Source organism: Somniosus microcephalus, chromosome 9 (genome assembly GCF_052327205.1).
Source record: "Somniosus microcephalus isolate GS21.2 chromosome 9, FLI_Smic_1.0, whole genome shotgun sequence".
NCBI classification, from domain to species: domain Eukaryota; kingdom Metazoa; phylum Chordata; class Chondrichthyes; order Squaliformes; family Somniosidae; genus Somniosus; species Somniosus microcephalus.
Window position 1 is genome coordinate 28690982 of NC_140995.1, and position 20475 is coordinate 28711456.

Sequence of the window (20475 nt, forward strand, 5' to 3'; positions counted from 1 at the left end):
TGTTGTACTGCTATACACATCTGTCAAGATGGAGTCCACTGAACTTTGAATCAGCTATTGAACTTTTGAACTGAAACTGACCCCTGCAGCACTGGCCACTTTAATTGGGTTGCTTGTATGAGCAATATCACCTGAGGATGTGCCCTGCTGACAGAGATACTAGAGTCTTACCTGAGGTCATGTCTATGTGAGCTCATTGCCAACTTTCCATTAAAACAAGTGTACGTAAATATAGACTTTAAAACAGATTCATGGTCAGTAGATTCACATGGTGGAACAATAATTAATCATAGAATCATAGATCATAGAAAGTTACAGCACGGAAGGAGGCCATTTTGGCCCATCATGTCCGTGCCGGCCAACAAAGAGCTATCCAGCCTAATCCCACTTCCCAGCTCTTGGTCCGTAGCCTTGCAGGTTAGAGCACCCCAAGTGCACATCCAAGTACTTTTTCAATGTGGTTAGGGTTCCTGCCTCTACCACCCTTTCAGGCAGTGAGTTCCAGACCCCCACAACCCTCTGGGTGAAGAAATTTCCCCTCAAATCCCCTCTAAACCTTCCCCCAATTATTTTAAATCCGTGCCCCCTGGTTTTTGACCCCTCTGCTAAGGGAAATAGGTCCTTTCTATCGACTTTATCTACTTTAACTGGAGGAAGAAAGTGCGATAAGCTAAAGGAACAGAGAATTGTGCTGGTCTCGTTATCACAACTTTAGAAAGATATAAATATGTTTGTTCGTTAGTTAGGAATTCATCTCATTTAATTAACTACAGGTAGACACATGTTTGCTCATTAGTTAGAATTTCAGCTTATTAACTGAGTTAGTCATAAGGTATAGGTTTGCTTATTAGTTTCTCTTTGTATGGAATTCTCTTTAAATCTGTTGGTATGCTTATGTAATGGGCATGACATGCCAGTGGTCACATACACCTGGACGTTTCGAGTTTAAAAAGGGGGAACTTCAAGAAGCTCCTTGAGTGCACCCCTGGGAGCATGCAGGACAGAATTGGTCCAGGCGAGTGATGCCTCCCAGATCGGTAAGGTATGACCAGTCTATCGAGTAAAGCTTACAGGGAGACCTTTGGTGGTGGAGCGTCTCATTGTAGGGTCTTGGGACGTTCAAGGCGCTATATAAATGCAAGTTGTTGTTGAGCCTAAATTACAAATTGCACTTTAAGAAGGTTATAACCCTCAAATTTTAAAATCAAATCTTATTTACAGTTTTGAACTTTTTGACTGGAAAGCCTGTGCTGAATGCAGTTCTGATAATTAATGGGAGGAATTCTCCACGAGGGCAGCACATTAGGCCAAAGAGAAGCTGCATGGAATAAATGAAGTTTTCTTTTATTATTAATCAGCTAGATGTGGAGGGACACTGACTGAGCTGAACAATGTCATCCTAAGCCCTGGATTTCCTGGAAATTACCCAAGCAACTTGGATTGTTCGTGGAAGATTTTATTACCCATTGGATATGGTAAGGAAGCTAAAATGAAATGTGATGGTTTATTCAATGGTGACACAAGTGTTTAAGTGAATATCTGTTGCAACTCTGAAAGTTACTTGGGAATTAGGACGTCATGTTAAGGCACTGTCCTTCTTTGGTCTATAAGTAATAACGGATTTCCTCAGTATGTTTCAAATGCTTCATTCGTCATTTATAAGCATCCTTATTTCACTCAATTGAAAATTGGTATGCACTGAGTCATCGGCGCACTCTGCTGGCATATCTGGAAGAAACAGTATCATATCTCCGCAACAAAAACTATGGCCTCGATTTTTACAGGGGGACAGGAAGGGGTGCACGGGAGCCCGGAGCGGGTGATGAACCCGGCAAGGTCGGAGATGTGGAGACCCTGCCGAGCTTAACACCATGGCCTCATTTGAATAAATCTCTGCAGACTCCCACCCGACGCCTGGCCAGATTGACTACTGGGGCCAACGGGCGGGGTGGGCATCTGGTGGCAGGAGGCCAGGGATCTGTGGAAGCTCTGGACTCAATCGGGGAGAGGGGGTGGTGAGTGTGGAAGCTCTGGCCATGAAAGGGGGAAACTCTGGCCATGATTCGGGGGGGGGGGAGGGTGGAAGCTCTGGCCACGATTCGGGGGGGGTGGGGTGGTGGAGGGTGAGAAGGATCACTCCTGGCCCACAAGGAAATCTAAATTAAAACTTTTAAACTTAGCTTCTGGGCCTCCTCTGGCTCAGGATCCTGTCCCTGACACGTTTGCCTGAAGAAGAAGCCGTCATTGACCCCCAACTAAAATTGCACAGCGGGTTCTGATGACATCATGGGACCCGATCAGCATATTTAAATTAGAACACCACTTCCTTCCTGCGGGTGTCCCGCGCACCTGCTCAAAAGAACAGATTAAGATTGGGACTCGGTGGGAAGGCAGCGGGATCAGACGGGGAAAGTTACTCGCCTTATTTTAACTACCTCCAGCCTGGTTTCCACCAGGTGGGGGCAGTTAAAATTGGGCCCTATGCACCAGTGCTTTAATAGATTCTGGAATCCATTTGAAAATAGCACTACAGTATTTACAAATACTGGCCCCCGCAATTACATCATGCGACACCAATGTACAAACTTTTAACACAGCCGATCAAAATTGCTCTCACTGCTGTTTTAGAGAGGTGTTAGCTCATTTATTTTAAACAGATTAATGCCTGCACTAAAATGGCTGGAGGAGGAATTTCAGATGAACATTAAGTATTCATGTATTGGTATGTGTAGGGGGGTTTTGGTTTGGGGTTTGTGTGTGGTCAGTCAGTCGTGTGCCTGAGCTGCCCCAGCCCCATGCGGTTCAAATCACTTCACCTTTGGTTCTGACCACCGGACTTATTTACAAGTAGCGATATAGACAAACGAGACCAGTGGTTCGGTGCAAAGAAAACCAATGTTTATTAAAATAGAGAACAATTACCATACAGAGAAAATCACTATGGATGCAGCACAATTACACTTAATGGGGGAGGAGAAATGGACACATCGAGGGAAAATGACTAGAATGACACTTTAGCAATTCCCCTTAACTCCCACCCTTTACACCTATCTAGGTTATCTTGTGATGGGCCAGAAAATTGATGCTCACCAGTCTAGGATGTTGAAACGCCTGCTCCATGCCCTGTTGCCTGCCGATGTCTTAGGTTTTCATTGCCCCAAAGCAGAGATACCCCAGTAATTTAAACGTAACTGCGGGTATTCTACTTCCCTGGATGGGCTCTTCGTCGACGGTCCTTTTTGCTGGGTTGATGGTAAGGCAGGGCACCGGAGGCGAGGCAGGAGAGAGAGAGAGAGAGAGAGAGAGATACGGCTTCCCGAGGGGCTAGTTATACCCTTCCCGGTAGCCCTTATCTCCCGCCAGATCAGCTCATTTCTTTTGTCTAATCTGGACGTATTGAAACTTATACAAAAGGTACCGATCTGGGCCCATCGACCTGGATGGCCGGTAATTGGTTTTACTGATCTCATCAGTGTTCCCCTTTGTCCAACTGGTTTCGTGATGGGACCATTCCAGTCTGAATGCCCCGTTGATCATTTGTAAACAGTGTTGATGTTCTCTAAACGAAGGCCTGAATGCTGCTGAGCTTGTCCCACTACATATTCAATAGGCCCTGACTGCTGTTGATTGTTTGTGCAAACAACCTTGATGGCTTTTAATCAGAGGCCTGAATGCCACTGGGTTTGCTTCTAATGCATAAATGCAGAAGGTCTGTCTGCATTCGAGTTCTGGAAAGTTCCTTCTCACAGTCATCAGAATACAAGCTGTCAGTCCAAACTGAAACTTACAGGCTTTTGCCATGAGGCTGACCGCAGCCATCTTGTTGTGCCCTGGATTTTAAACTCAGTCCAACCAGGGTTTCTTTAATAAACCAAAAGTAAATCTTCGGGGGAGACATGAAATTTGCGAATCCTTTCATATGTCATGGCATAATTTCAGGGAGACATTTAAATTGATATCCCATTGTGTCTTAAACACTGAGAAGGCAATTCATAAAGAACAGGGACATCAGCAATGTGTTTGAAATGCCTCATTTTGTGACAGACTTTAAGGGCAATCTTTACCTTGCAAATCTCCCGATTTATCAGGGAGGACTCGGATCTGTGCTGCCTTCCTCCCTAAAGGAATGCCGATTGCTCGCAACACCAGGAGTCAGTATTTGGCACAGATTGTCCTGGATCCTGTAAAGAATAGAAATGTGTTCAGTTTTCCAAAAGTGTCTGATAAATGCCAAGTCTCAAGGTAAAAGCATTGTCATGCATTTGTTGCTTTTTTGGGGAACTTGCTTCAGTTTACGTCCCCATATGCCGTTTCATTTTTTTATCCATACATCACAGGCCTGATGCAAAATGATTGTAATTTTTTATGAGCTGGTGATTGAGACACCAGAGTTCCGATTTTAACCAGGGGTGAGCGTGGGGCCAGCCCAACTCACCAACGTGAGGCCCGAACCATGTAGACTCCTGGGCTTCATTTAAATAAATAAGGCCTTATCTCACCCAAATCCAGCGTCAGTGGCATGGTGCCAACAGGCAAGAGGCCGCTGCTGGGAACTCGTGGGAACGGTGCCCAGCAAAAGTGAGTCAAGAGCGGAGGGTTTTAGAGGTGATCATGGGAGAAAGGGAATCTCGTGGTGGGGGCTAGGTTTTCTTGTGGGCCAGGAGGAGCACTTTGTCCAGTATGGCCAAATTGAGCTTTGTCCAATATTGCCAGGAACCAGCAACTCGGGCAAGAGGTGGATTTCGGGTACATGCAACCACAGTGACATATTTCCTTAAGAAAAAATGAAATGATTGCGACGGGGGACACGATGATTCATGTACTTGTGTGACGGAAGTGAGAGTTGAATATTGGGGACAGATAGTTGTTCTGCAGTCTTGGTGATGCAGGGGTTCCCAATTGTCTTTAGCACATGGATGTAAAACATCACTACCATAACGGAGTCCAGCCAATTTTCCTTCAATTTAAGTTAATGGATGACAAATCGAACGGGCTCCGTTACAGTCGTACAGTCTTACCCACCTTATTTTCCAGTACGCGCTCCTCCCAGCAATTAGTTACACCCAAGTGCCACAGAAGAAAATCTGCCCCAATGTAGCCATCTTGTGAATTAATGGAAGGACAGTCAGGTGGGCTCCATTACTGGCGTGTAATCCTGTCCACTTGGTCTTCCTCTCTGTGGCGTGCCCATGCTCTGAAGGTGAAAATCTATTCCATTGTGCTGAGGATCTTCAAGGGAGTAAATGGTTAGCATGATGTCCCTGGTAAAGTAAGTTGTACAGCTGTGTGGTAGCAGCAGATTGATGGCCTGAACGGTCTTTATTTATTCCTTGCTCTCTCATGTTTTTAATATGAAGCAATAACAATTCCTGCAGGATGGAAGCATGTTAAGTAGTCATCATACTTGTATGTTCTGAAGTGTAGCAGTCTGATTAATGAATTCCAGCCTTAAGTTTCGGTATGATTGTTGCACTTTTCAGCCTCTGGATAAAGTCATGTTTGTTATTAGTACCAAACTTAATTTGGGGAAGAAACTTTGCTCTAAGTACCTACCATGAGAATATTTCAAAGCTCTACAACCAGAGGAAAATAATTATTATTCTGTGTTTTGTGTTAGAAACTGGTACAGGAGCGATATGGGGAATTCTATGACGAGTAATTTCCAAAAATATTTTGGGATCAATTTTCACCTTCAGAGTTTGCCGGGTGGTCGGTGGGCGGAATGATTGGAACAACTGTCTGATGTGGCCAGCGAGAGGCCTGAACCATCTTGTGGGACAAACCTAATTTGCATTCTACTGACCAGCTGCCCAGGCATTCCTAGCACTAATAGGAGCACTGTCATAGGAGTACTAGACCACAAAGAAATCATTTAACAAAGACACTGTGGGCTAAAAGCAGGGTGATAATTTTGCTTTATGGCATTTGTGTTAGCCATTAAAATGTAATATCGTTTGTGCTTATTAATTTATCACTGGTTCTGGGGGAGGTGGGACCTGTACAAACCGGACGGTTTGCACCTGGGCAGGGCTGGGACCGATGTCCTAGGGGGAGTGTTTGCTAGTGCTCTGGGGGAGGGTTTAAACTAAAATAGCAGGGGGTTGGGAACCTGAGCAGGGAGACAGAGGAAAGGGAAACAAGGGTAAAAGCAAAAGATAGGAAGGAGAAAAACAAAAGTGACAGTCTGAGAAATCAACGGTTTAATTCAAACATGGCCACAGTAAATAATAATTCTAATAGGCCTAAGAGCGTTAAAAAAACAAGCCTGAAAGCTTTGTGTCTTAATGCGAGGAGCATTCATAATAAGGTGGATGAATTAGCTGCGCAAATAGAGGTAAACGAATATGATTTGATTGGGATTATGGAAACATGGCTCCAGGGTGGCCAAGGCTGGGAACTCAACATCCAGGGGTATTCAATATTCAGGAAAGATAGGCAAAAAGGAAAGGGAGGTGGGGTAGCATTGCTGGTTAAAGAGGGGATTAACACAATTGTAAGGAAGGATATTAGCTCTGATGATGTGGAATCTGTATGGGTAGAACTGAGAAATACCAAGGGGCAGAAAACGTTAGTGGGAGTGGTATATAGACCTCCAAACAGTAATGCGGAGGTTGGGGACGGCATTAAAATGGAAATTAGAGAAGCATGCAATAGGGCACAGCAGTCATCATGGGTGACTTTAAACTACATATAGATTGGGCTAACCAAATTAGTAACAATACTGTGGAGGAGGAATTCCTGGAGTGTTTACGGGATGGTTTCCTGGACCAATATGTCAAGGAACTAACCAGAGATCAGGCCATCTTAGACTGGGTATTGTGTAATGAGAAAGGATTAATTAGCAATCTTGTTGTACAAGGCCCCTTGGGTCGGAGCGATCATCATATGATAGAATTCTTCATTGAGATGGAGACTGAAGTCGTTGACTCAGAGACTAGGGTCCTGAATTTAAATAAAGGAAACTACAATGGTATGAGGTGCGGGTTGCGTAGGATTGATTGGGGAATGTCACTCAAAGGGTTGACGGTGGACAGGAAATGGCAAACATTCAAAGACCGCATGGATGAACTACAGAATTTGTTCATCCCAGTTTGGCATAAAAATAAAACAAATAAGGTGACTCAACCGTGGCTAACAAGGGAAATTAGGGATAGCATAAGATCCAAGGAGAGGACATAAATATTGGCCAGAAAAAGCAGTAAACCTGAGGATTGGGAGCAGTTTAGGATTCAACAAAGGAGGACAAAGGGATTGATTAAGAAGGGGAAAATAGAATATGAGAGTAAGCTTGCAGGAAACATAAAAACTGACTGTAAAAGCTTTTATAGATATGTGAAGAGAAAAAGATTGGTGAAGTCAAGCGTAGGTCCCTTGCAGTCAGAATCAGGGGAATTTATAATGGGGAACAAAGAAATGGCAGACGAATTAAATACATATTTTGGTTCTGTCTTCAAAAAGGAGGACACAAATAACCTCCCAGAGATGTCGGGGAATAGAGGGTCTGATGAAAGGGAGGAACTGAAAGAAATCAGTATTTGTAGGGAAATGGTGTTAGGGAAATTGACGGGATTGAAGGCCGATAAATCCCCAGGGCCTGATAATCTACATTCTAGGGTACGTAAGGAAGTGGCCCTAGAAATAGTAGATGCATTGCTGATCATCTTCCAACATTCGATGGAATCTGGAAAAGTACCCGTGGATTGGAGGGTAGCAATGTTACCCCACTATTCAAAAGGTGGTAGAGAGAAAATGGGGAATTACAGACCGGTAAGCCTGACATCGGTAGTGGGAAAAATGCTAGAGTCCATTATAAAAGATGTAATAGCAGAGCACTTGGAAAACAGTGACAGGATTGGACAAAGTCAACATGGATTTACAAAAGGTAAATCGTGCTTGACTAATCTACTGGAATTTTTTGAGGATGTAACTGGTAAAATAGATAAGGGAGAACCAGTGGATGTGGTGTATTTGGACTTTCAAAAGGCTTTCGATAAGGTCCCGCATAAGAGATTAGCATGTAAAGTTAAGGCACATGGGATTGGGGGCAAGGTATTGACTTGGATAGAGAACTGGTTGGCAGACAGAAAGCAAAGAGTTGGAATAAACGGGTCTTTTTCCGAGTGGCAGGCACTGACTAGTGGGGTACCGCAGGGATCGGTCCTTGGACCCCAGCTATTCACAATATATATTAATGATCTAGACAAGGGAACTAGATGTAATATCTCCAAGTTTGCAGATGACACAAAGCTGGGTGGACGTGTGTGCTGTGAGGAGGATGCCGAGAAACTCCAGTGTGATTTGGACAGGTTGGGTGATTGGGCAGAAGCATGGCAGATGCAATATAACATGGATAAATGCGAGGTTATCCACTTTGGCGTCAAAAACAGGAAGGCAGATTATTATCTGAATGGCATTAGATTGGGAGAAGGGGAAGTGCAACGAGACCTGGGTGTCCTTATGCACCAGTCGCTGAAGGTAAGCATGCAGGTGCACCAGGCGGTTAAGAAGGCAAATGGTATGTTGGCCTTCGTAGCGAGAGGTTTTGAGTACAGGAACAAGGATGTCTTGCTGCAGTTGTACAGGGCCTTGGTGAGACCACATCTTGAGTATTGTGTACAGTTTTGGTCGCCTTATCTGAGGAAGGATGTTCTTGCCATGGAAGGAGTTCAGCGAAGATTCACCAGGCTGATACCTGGGATGGCAGGAATGACGTATGAGGAGAGAATGGGACGATTGGGCTTATAGTCGCTGGAGTTTAGAAGAATGAGGGGATCTCATTGAAACTTATATAAAATTCTGACAGGACTGGACAGACTAGATGCAGGAAGGATGTTCCCGATGGTCGGGGAGTCCAGAACCAGGGGTCACAGTCTAAGGATAAGGGGTAAGCCATTTAGGACAGAAATGAGGAGGAATTTCTTCACCCAGAGAGTGGTGAACCTGTGGAATTCTCTACCACAGAAGGCAGTGGAGGCCAATTCATTAAATATATTCAAGAAGGAGTTGGATATATTTCTTAAGGCTAAAGGGAGCAAGGGATATGGGGAGAAAGCAGGGACAGGGTGTGGTAAACCACTGTTTGTATTCCACTGTGTACATGCCTGGACATGCCTCGGCTGACTCCTCCCACAAGTCCTAGTATAAAGGTGACTGCTCCCCAGCCCTTTGTATTTCTGGACCGGTCGACCACTCGAGGCAGACCTTCATTCTTTTGTTAATAAAAGCCTTTAGTTACTCTCTTAACTCTCAGTCTTTTATGAGTAATTGATAGCGCATCACAGGGTACTGAATTTGGATGATCAGCCATGATCGCATTGAATGGCGGAGCAGGCTTGAGGAGCCAAATGGCCTCCTCCTGCTCCAATCTTCTATGTTTCTATGTTTCTATCTGCAATGTTGGTTGTCATGTAAATCAAGGTGGGTCTTTGGTTGGAAGTACTTTATTGGGGATAAACTGCGAGATATGGTGGGGTGGGTGTGGGCATGACTAGTTCAGGTGAAGCACTGGTGAATTAACTGCTGATGAAGAGCTCTAGCTGCAGGCTGCTGCGGGTGCCCTCCCTCGCTGTCAGTGGCGTCTTCCTTATAAGGTGGCAGAAGGCCTTCACCCAGTATTGTTGTGGATAATGCAGCAGATGATTATGATCCGGTCCACTGTGTCCAGGCTGTACTGCAGGAAGCCCTCAGACCTGCTCAGGCAGCATAAGATGTGCTTCAGCATTCCAGTGGTCTGATTGATCTTGTGGACCAGTGGCTTTGCTTGTATCGCTTTTCAGCTGGCAAGAGTGGGTTTTGAAAAGGTGTCATGAGCTGGGTGTGAAGTGGATAGCCCTTATTGCCAAGCAGGCAGTGACGTAATAAAACTCACTACGCACTTGGTTTGAGCATAAGGTAAGGCTTTAATCAACTTGTTTCGGAACATGGAGGTCTAGTTGTACTTCAGTAGTTCCTTGACTTACAAAATGTCCCTGGTGAACTGGGGCTGACGCCCAAGTATTTATACACCTTGGACGGCACCACCAGCTGGCCGTCCAGTGTTATTTCACGAGTAATTTCTTGATGAATGATGAGATTTAGAACATTCTTCGTGCCTAAAAGATTTGGAAGTCTGACGACTTCCTCTTAACGGATCAGGTGGACCACGAATAGCCGCAGTCTTTTAGATTTTTGTTTATGGCTAGAAGGCACGTCTCCCCGGACCGTGTCTTGGTCCTGAGGCCGCTTGAGCCACACCGGTGGATCGACAGGACCTGTGTTGCTCTGATCGACCCGACAGAGTCTGGGGAGATCGTGACTCCAGGTGCAGGTCCCCACAGGCGCAGAACTGGCTTCATCCTGTTGGATAGCCGGGGATTGACCGGCGTCCTGGCCTCGGGTGGCCATCCCACAGGGAGCGCTCGGCTCCCCGAGTAGATCCGGTGGGGCGTCATCTTCGGGGGAGCGCAGAGTGTCGGCATCATCCCCGTGGGCCCCTCTATCTGCAGGTGCAGCAGGCGGTTAAAAAGGCAAATGGTATGTTGGCCTTCATAGCAAGAGGGTTTGAGTACAGGAACAAGGATGTCTTGCTGCAGTTGTACAGGGCCTTGGTGAGACCACATCTTGAGTATTGTGTGCAGTTTTGGTCGCTTTATCTGAAGAAGGATGTTCTTGCCATGGAAGGAGTTCAGCGAAGATTCACCAGGCTGATACCTGGGATGGCTGGAATGACATATGAGGAGAGAGTGGGACGATTGGGCTTGTACTCGCTGGAGTTTAGAAGAATGAAAGGGGATCTCATTGAAACTTATAAAATTCTGACAGGATTGGACAGACTAGATGCAGGAAGGATGTTCCCGATAATCGGGGAGTCCAGAACCAGGGGTCACGGTCTAAGGATAAGGGGTAGGCCATTTAAGACAGAAATGAGGAGGAATTTCTTCATCCAGAGAGTGGTGAACCTGTGGAATTCTCTACCACAGAAGGCAGTAGAAGCCAATTCATTAAATATATTCAAGAAGGAGTTGGATATATTTCTTAAGGCTAAAGGGATCCAGGGGTATGGGGAGAAAGCGGGGACCGGGTACTGAAATTGGATGATCAGCCATGATCGCATTGAATGGCGGAGCAGGCTCGAAGGGCCGAATGGCCTACTCCTGCTCCTATCTTCTATGTTTCTATGTTTCTATGTTTCTATCGGTTGGGTCCGTGGAACCGGCTGGACAGGGAGCCAGGTCCCGGAGCGAAGCGGTGGACTCCCGGCCATCCAGGTACCGCACGTGCGCGTGCGTGGGGTTGATGTCCGTGAGTTCTACCTCGTCGACGAGAGGATCGTTTTGAGATGATCGGACGAATCTTTGGAGCAGCACGGGGCCGGGAGCTGCCAACCATGACGGTAGAGACGTCCCATGGGTGGAGCGACGCTGGAAGCTGAAGAATCACTCGTGAGGTGTGACATTGGTAGACGTAGAAAGGAGAGACCTGATGGAATGCAACACGTCAGGGAGCATAGTTTCCCACTGCTGGTCTGGTAGGTTGCGTGACCTCAGCGCAAGACGAACAGCGTTCCAAATGATAGCATTGTATCTCTCAACCTGTCCGTTACCGATGGGATGGTACAGTGTCGTTTTACTTGTGGCGATTCCCCTTTGGGAAAGATAACTTTTGAGTTCACTTGACATGAAGGAGGGACCCCGATCAGAGTGGATGAAATTGGCCGTACCGCAAAGGGAAAAGACTTGATCAAGGCATTTGATCACTGTGGAAGTAAGCATATTGGGACGGGGAAAGCAAAGGGAAAGCATGAATATTCATCCACTATAGTCAGTAAGTAGGTGTTTCGCGTTGAGGAGGGCAGTGGCCCTTTAAAGTCAATGCTGAGTCGCTGCATAGGCTGCATAGCGTGTATAAGCGAGCCATCCGATGGGTGGAAGAATTGCGGTTTTAATTCCGCACAAATTCTACAGGAGGAGCATGTTCTTTTCACATCTTCTGTAGAAAATGGGAGATTTTTAGATCGCACAAAGTGCAACATACGGGTAATGCCAGGATGGCATAAGACAGTACAGGAAATTCTTTTTTATCCGGCACCGACGGGACCGGCGTGGTGCCGGTTTATCAAAAAGTCCGGATTACAGAGAGGTATAGTAAAAGGTACAAGAGCCCCATACACGGCCACAGATCCAGGCGTCCCTGTTGCATAGCAACAGGTGCAGGAACCCCGGCCACAGATCCAGGTGTCCCTGTTGCATAGCAACAGGTGCAGGAACCCCGGTTACACGGCCACAGATCCAGGAACGGCCACTAATATGAAGTAAAACTTACCTGAACCTATTCCTGAATTGTGCCGGTTAACAGAGATTTCCGGTAAATCGAGAGTTTCCTGTATGAAGATCCGCCAGAGTCGAAGTTGACATAGAAGAGCAGAATGCCCGTGTGAGGGTATCCGGGGCCACATTCTCTTTGCTGGGTTGATAATGTATGGTGTATCCAAATGCAGCCAATTCCATCCTCCAGAGTTGTATTTTGTTATTCTTGATCTTAGTGCGTTTCCGGTTATCCAGCATAAAGGCCACGGAGTGCTGATCGGTTATAAGTGTGAAATGGCGACGAGCGAGAAAATGACTCCATTTACGTACCACTTCGATGATGGCCGTAGCCTCCTTCTTGACAGGAGGACAATGGAGCTCGCTACCCTGCAAAGTTCTGGACAGAAATGCCACGGGTCGACCACCTTGATTCAAGCTAGCAGAGATCGCCACATCCGATGCATTGCACTCGACCACGAAAGGAAGATTTTCTTCAATGGAACGAAGCATGGCTTTTTCCAGTTGTCGCTTGAGGAGGTTGAAAGCTGAAATAGCCATTGCCTCTAATGAAAATGACTTTGTGTGAAGCAGGGGCTGGATCTTGTTGGAGAAGTGGGGTATCCATTTCGCATTATAGGTGAACATGCCCAGTGCCCGACGAAGAGAGCCGAGATTTGTAGGGGGAGGGAGCTCCTGAAGTGGACAAAGTTGCTCCGGATCCGGTTTGATGATACCGTTGCCCACCCAGTAGCCAAGGATGTTGACTGATGGTACTGATTTCACAGATTTGGACTCATTTAAGGTTAAGTTGCGACGACGGAGAACGTCAAAAAATTTCCGGAGGTTGGCATCATGCTCCTTCTGGTCATGACCAGCAATGGTGATATTATCCAGATATGGAAAAGTGTCCGTTAAGTTCTCCTGTTTGACTAGGCTATCCATTGCCCATTGAAAGACGGCCACCCCATTGGTGACCCCAAATGGAAGGCGACAAAACTGGTAAAGCCGGCCATTGGCCTCAAAGGCCGTATACTTCTTGTCAGAGTCCTTTAACGGCACTTGATGATATGCGCTCTTTAAATCAAAAGTTGAAAATACCTTGTAGTTGGCAAGGTTATTGACCATGTCATCGATGTGTGGTAGTGGGTAGGCTTCCAGGTCGGTATACTGGTTAATAGTTTGCGAGTAATCGATGAAAAGACGTTTCTTGTGTTGCTTCAGAGGATTTTTAACAACGATGACTTGAGCCCGCCAGGAAGATGAACATGGCTCAATGATACCATCAGCTAGAAGGCGAGAGATTTCTGTCTCGATAAAGGATCGATCATCTTGGCTGAAACGTCGTGATTTAGTGACTATGGGCTTACATCGGGGGGAAAGATTGGCAAACAAGGAGGGCTCGTCAAGCAAAGCCGCCGAAAGTGCACGAAACGGTACTTTGGAAATAGTAAGCTCCGGCTTTGACCCTCCAAACTCGAAAGTGAGTCTTTTGTGTTGTTTCTGGAAATCCAGTCCCAGGAGCACATCACTGCATAGGTTCTTGAGCACCCAGGGCCGGGTAGAGAAATAAGTGTGGCCATTGAGAATAAGGTCGACAAGACAAAAGCCGGAAGAATTGGTGGTCAGTGTCGTCAGAGCCATTGCAATTTCCCTGTCCGAGGGGTAAATACGCAGTTTTAACTTACTGACAGCCCGCTCACTAATGAAGCTGTCAAAGCTGCATGAGTCGATTAGTGCACTCAAAATGTGTCCATTTACCGAAACCTTCGTGGCTGCATGGGACAGACTTTGGGGGAAAACATCTGTGATGGGAGGAGGGGTAGTTTTACCCTTGACAGCTGTAACCTTAGTAGTGGTTCTTGGGGGAGGAGCAGTTTTATAGATTGCAGCTGTAACCTTAGTAGTGGCTCTTGGGGGAGGAGCAGTTTTATAGAAAGTAGCTGCAAAACTAACAGGAGCTCTCGACCGGTATACCTTAGAAAAGTGGCCTTTCTTACTAACAGCAGCTCTTGACTGGCATACCTTAGAAAAGTGACCTTTCTTGCTGCAATGATTGCAGGTTGCGTTATGAGCAGGACAAAATTTCCTATAATGGAACACAGCTCCACAGAAGAAACACTTCCTTCCAGATTGCCAAGATGCCGCTAAGGCAGGGTCATCATCAGTGTAGGTTTCTAGGGTAGGGTTGTCATCAGCCGGGTTGGAGTCGTCATCCATGAGGGCTTCCGCCCAAGGCCTATCGAAAGAGTCACTAAAAGTGATAGCAACAGCCCATGCACGTGGTGAAAGATAGGTGTCTGCATTCCTCTTTGCTAAGTCCAGAGAACATGCCTGGTCATAGGCAGCCTGTAACTTGAGGCTTTTATTCTCCAACAGACGCTGACGTATGAAGGGAGACGCAATCCCATTAATAAAGGAATCACGAATTAACTCCTCCTGGTACTGCTCAGCTGTAACAGCTTTAAGATTACAATCCTTGCTGAGCCTGCGAAGTTTCTGAAGGAATTCGCCAAGTGATTCCCCGGGTTGTTGTCGAGTTGTGGCCAGTAGATGCCGAGCAAAAATTTCATTTGGGGACTTGACATATAGCTGCTGTAGTATTTGGATAGCGGCGTCATAGTCTACACAGTCTTCGATATAATCAAACACATGAGGGGATACATAATTAGCAAGTTTCTCTAATTTATCAGGAACATTTTTACCACACACCCTGAAAGTACGATACCAGTGTTTCCATACCTTAGCAGCTGTAAGTGAATTCGGGTCCAGGTCGAGACGGGCGGGTCTGAGTAGTTTCTCCATGATGGATCGATTACTTGTCTGAGTTCCCTTCTACGGTTCGAGTCGTAGCTGGCTGTTCCTGAAATCACCCATAGCGTGGAGTCGATATCAAGTTGATTAAATTGACGTAATAAAACTCACTACGCACTTGGTTTGAGTATAAAGCAAGGCTTTAATCAACTTGTTTCAGAACATGGAGGTCTAGTTGTACTTCACTAGTTCCTTGTCTTACAAAATGTCCCTGGAAAGCTGGGCCCACGCCCGAGTATTTATACTCCTTGGACGGCGCCACCAGCTGGCCGTCCAGCATTATTTCACGAGTAGTTTCTTGATGAATGATGAGATTTATAACAGGCAGCCTTTGACGTGCTGTGATGGATCAAAGGTGGGTGACAGAGGGCTGGCGCAGTATGAGGGCTCTTCAATTCCTCTGCCAGAATTGGTATCAGCTAGCAGGAAGCCTAATCCAATTTTCTTTTCTTCCTCTTTATTTTCTCCCTTTGTCTCCTGAAGGCACTGACTCAAAGCGGGAGTATAGTTCCACTGGTGCTGATTGCCCCCTAGGAGCTCACCCAATTTCTAATTTTTCACTGTGTGAGCTGAGAGGGCACATGTTGGCATCCTATTTTATTATGGGGGCTATCACAATTGAGCCCAAATCTGTTCTCAAATCCACACGTTTCAGCAGGGATTTTTAGATGGTAATCAGGAGCAGGGCTGATTCTTAACTTCCCGAACGTAAGGGCATTGGAGCAATTTTTGGTAGTTCCAACAACTGCTGTGGCTGAGATCAGCAAACTCAGCACCGAGTCGGGAGTGAGCGTGGGACCTCGCTGGTTTGTATTGTTCACATTTACACCAGGCACAGCATTTATTAACCGCGACATAGCGGGAGCACAGACCTACCTCCCTTGATACTATTAGAGGGCAAGCACAGCAGACTAACTGCTTCATTTGTTGCATCTGAGCCCGAAACAGCATGGCGCGAGTCTGTACACATTTCCCGTTAAAAAAATTGTATGAAACAGTATAATTTAAAACATCCTGTGGAGAAATGAAAATGGGTTTTTAAAGGCAAATTCGAACAGAACAGTTGCTTTAGGCTATTACTTCCACTTGAATGAAAAAATATATTATGCCACCTTTGAATTAGAAGGTCAAAAGCAAGTGAGGTTGAACATGTGATGGATTTGATCAAACAAGTCCTGCAATCACAAGCATGGATTCACAGTACAAGATAGTTGATTAAATACAAATACTGTGCTGGATATCTAGTCCCTCATGAGGAGTATTCAGTTATTCATATAAGTGGCAAACACTGCGGTGTAAATGTTACCTGAATATGTCCACTAAAGGTAGTTTACATTTAAAAAATCTGTCCCATTGTGTATATAGATGCACTGAACATATGTTATGCATCTAAATACAAATGTTAGCAAAGAATTAAATGCTGACGAACTGAAAGGAATGCAATTGCACTTGGACGGCTGAGACTACCTCGGCGATACTGGCAAAATATCAGTTCTGCTTTGTGAAAGAATATGCTGCCACTTCAGGAATTTTTATAATCGTCTAAAGTCTGACTTTAAACTTAAGGGGAGTCCCCACCTCTTTCAAAATCCCAGTTTGCCCACGAAGCATATTCTTGATTCCCTCCGAACATGATTCATTTCTCGCCGGGTACACCAGGGAGGTGAAGTGTGCTTGTTCTCCTCATTGAAGATTACCAGGGATCCCTCTGCTCAAGCTCAAACTGCTATCGCTTGCTGCCCAAATTCAGCGACTCCCGTGGGGAAATGACACTGTGGCTGCAGAAAGGAAAGAGCTGTCTGCCAGCAAACGCACCATTTATCACAGCAAGTGGGTGCCTTTTTTTGAAGCACGAAGTCAAACACCGATGAACTGCCTTTTCCCTTTCTTTTACGTTGAATACTGAAAAGCTCTGCACATATAAAAACTCAGCGTCTTACTGATGAATAAATGCATGGAGGATGTGCACTTTCATTTTTATGTGAACTGTAATTTTTCAGATTGAAAGACTATGGTCTTGATTTTAACCCCCCCCCCCCCCGGACAGGCAGGAAAGGATCGGGTGAGGGGTTAAAATGCTGGATATAGCGATCTCGCCCCCAACCCAAGTATCAGGGTCGAGGAGTCTCCCGTTGCAGAGAGGCGGGAGGCACATGAATATATGTAAATCAGGGTCCTGTGATGCAATTAGGACCTCGATGTGAATTTAACAAGTGCAGCACGGGTTTCACGCAGGTTGGCAAGGTCGTCAGGGGAACCCTGGTGGGATTGGGTGCTACACGATCAATGTGCTGAAACTAAAGGAGATACGATCTGAATGAAGCTGCTGCACTCACAGGTGCTCTTTCAGTTCATTGTGGGCTGTGATTCTCTGAGCACTGTTTGCTTTGGTTTGTGCTTTCGAAACTCTTCAGGAAAAAAAAGAGAATTTGATTATGGGAGCTGCTCAAGCTTCACACTGTTGAAGTGAAGACAGAGGAGGAGGATGAGGAGCATCAGCAGCAAAGGCGTGATGAAGAAGGAGCTGCAGGTGGGCCATAGAGAAGACAGCAATAGAGGGGACATGCTCGCAGAAGGCCTTAGCCACCTCACAGGTTGTACAGACTGAGGCTCAACTTCCTTGACCTGTCTGAGGAGCAACATTTCAGGAGGCTCCAATTGTCAAGCAGAATAGATACAAAAGCAGCCACATCACCACAAAGTGCGTCATAGAGCAGGCCATTGGTATGCTAAAGATGAGGTTCAGGAGCCTTGACAGGTCTGGAGGCTCCCTGTAATACTCGTCAGCCAGAGTCTCGAGAATAATAGTGGGATGCTGCGTCCTGCGTAACATCACTCAGCAGCAAGGACTGGAGGTGCAGGAAGAAGAAGGCATGCGGGACTCATCATCTGATGAGGAAGAGGATGGTGAGGAGGAAGATGGAGGACATGACGCACGGTGTGCAGATCATCTTGTGCCCCGAGATGGAAGGGATGGTCTCATAGCTCGGAGCTTCACATAGATGTCTGTCACCTCTGCCACTCTTACATGACCAGATCCCCTTGCAATAACAGTCCTGCAACCTTCACTCCATTGCTTTGACATCCCCCACCTTGTCACTGTGAAAACATTGCTCCAACTTCCACAGCTGTACCATGAAAACCAGATATAGAAGTTGCCTTTAAATCATGGGGCACACGAAAATGGCAGGAGTGTCAAAGGTTTTAATGTGCTCCACCATTCAAATCATCAAAAGCCAATTATTGAAACACCCAAGTGTTAACCCTAAGTGATCTAGTTAACCATCCACTTGTGGGGAACAACACATCCCTCCTCGCCCTCGCTGCACTCGGCATTACCTCCAGGGAGGCATCGCTGAACCTGAGGGCCACATTCCCTCTCCTGGAAGACATCCTTCCGATTGGCAACAATTATTTTGAGTTTCTGCAGTCCTTTCCCTCAGCCTCATTACGTAGGTGGACTGAAGCCTTTAAATACTGGACGGGAAATTGCATCATGTGGGTGGGCGGCACATTCTCAGACATAGCATTCCATCGAGGAACCCGGAAGCTTTATTTAAGTGAAGGCTGGCCGTTAAAATAGGCCAACATTACGCCTGATGTCATGCTGCAGGTTCGTCACCTGCTAACACCCTCACAAACCACCTTCCCATCTATGGATTAGTATCCGGACCTATATTTTAGCTTTGGGCAAGATATGGATAGGCCTATGAGTGTTATAGGAATGAAATTAAATTTGGAGTTTAGAAGAATGAGAGGTGATCTTATTGAAACATATAAGATACTGAGGGTGCTCGACAAGGTAGATGCAGAGAGGTTGTTTCCCCTCGTGGGGAAATCTAGAACCCGGGGGGCACAGTTTATAATAAAGGGTCGCCCTGTTAGAACTGAGATGAGGAGGAATTTCTTCTCTCAGAGGGTCATAAATCTGTGGGATTCTCTGCCCCAGAGAGCTGTGAAGGCTGGGTCATTAAATACATTTAAGGTGGAGATAGACAGATTTTTGCAAGATAAGGGTGTGAAGGGTTATGGGGAGCGGGTGGGGAAGTGACTTTGAGTCCAAAATCAGCCATGATCTTATTGAATGGTGGAGCAGGCTCGAGGGGCCAAGTGGCCTATTCCTGCTCCTATTGCTTATGTTCTTAAAATAACTCTCATTGCTAGAAATATGCATACTGTGTGTAATAGTCATCCTCTTATCACAATGAAACAAACGGAAATTTATGTTCAATTCTTCATCGAACTATGAGGGTTTTTTGGAATGCAGTTTCCATCCATTTGTTTTATTTGGTATTATTTAGGTATTTATTAAACCTAAATCTATATTCTAGTTATTTTTGTTTGATCAGAAGGGCTAGATGATATAGTTTATTGATATATCGTGTAAGAGGGTAAAGAGGTTGAGGTGAAAGTCTACAATACAGGGTTAGGTACAAAGTGATATGATCAAGTATTTGATGGAACCTAATGGTTCCTATGCTGCCAGTTGAGTGTAAATGTTTGTCTGAAGGACAATTGAAGAGAGTTGAATCGTGGAGATAAAAAAGAAAGATTAATATTCTAGAGATTTGAATGATTCAGGATCAGGGAGGATTTGTTGAGAATTTTCCCTTAGTAGATTAAATGAGTGGGATATCATGGGATTCCAACATAGGATGAATTGTACATAGTTTGTGGAAGCAGCAGGCTTGATGGCCTTTTCTTATTCCATGCTTTCTTATAATCGCAAAATGGTGAGGATCTTTGATATACAATCCCATAGATATCTAAGTCCCAGGGTTACAAAGCACTTCCATCTGCCAAACTCCTTAGTGATAGGTTTCTGGTCAAGCTGCTAACTGAATCATAGAATTGCATAATGTTAAAACACAGAAATAGAGCATTGAGCCCATCAAGAGTGTTCCTCCTGAGGCATCTAATTTAGTGGGCGAGTGTAAGAAGTGTGATGAGTGAGTGTTAGAGGTAATGTTGCAGGTAAACTCTGACAACTCACCAGGAGTGAAACATATGCATAAAAGTACATGTCCTAATTTACTGTACCCTCCAGGCTAAAACAGTTTAATGGAGACAAGCATCCATGTGAAGAAATTATGCAGTATAATTAGACGTAAATAAAGGATAAAAGTGTTTTGTTGTTATATTTGTCAAATAATGGCCCAGATATTCCGATCCCTACGGGTGGGTACACGCTGTGTACCCACCCGTAGGGACATCGTAAATGTCAGTTTCTGGCATGCACAGCGCATGTGCTGAAAGCCGGCATTTCTGATCTGTCACGAATCCTCTTGACAGACCCTCCGGCTGCCCTGGAGCAGGGCCTCTGCGGGCGGATAGTTCCACTTTTTGGAGACCCTCCGCCCACAGAAAACCCTTACAATTC

At 45.6% G+C, this 20475-nt stretch overlaps 1 protein-coding gene across 1 annotated transcript in view; it reads left to right on the forward strand.

Moving 5' to 3' along the window:
- csmd1b (CUB and Sushi multiple domains 1b) overlaps positions 1-20475 on the forward strand; it is a 1295488-nt gene that overhangs the window by 911040 nt on the left and 363973 nt on the right. Inside the window, exon 35 of the mRNA XM_085996460.1 lies at positions 1359-1475. Coding sequence (XP_085852586.1) covers positions 1359-1475 — 117 coding nt within the window. The remainder of the gene's footprint in view (positions 1-1358; positions 1476-20475) is intronic.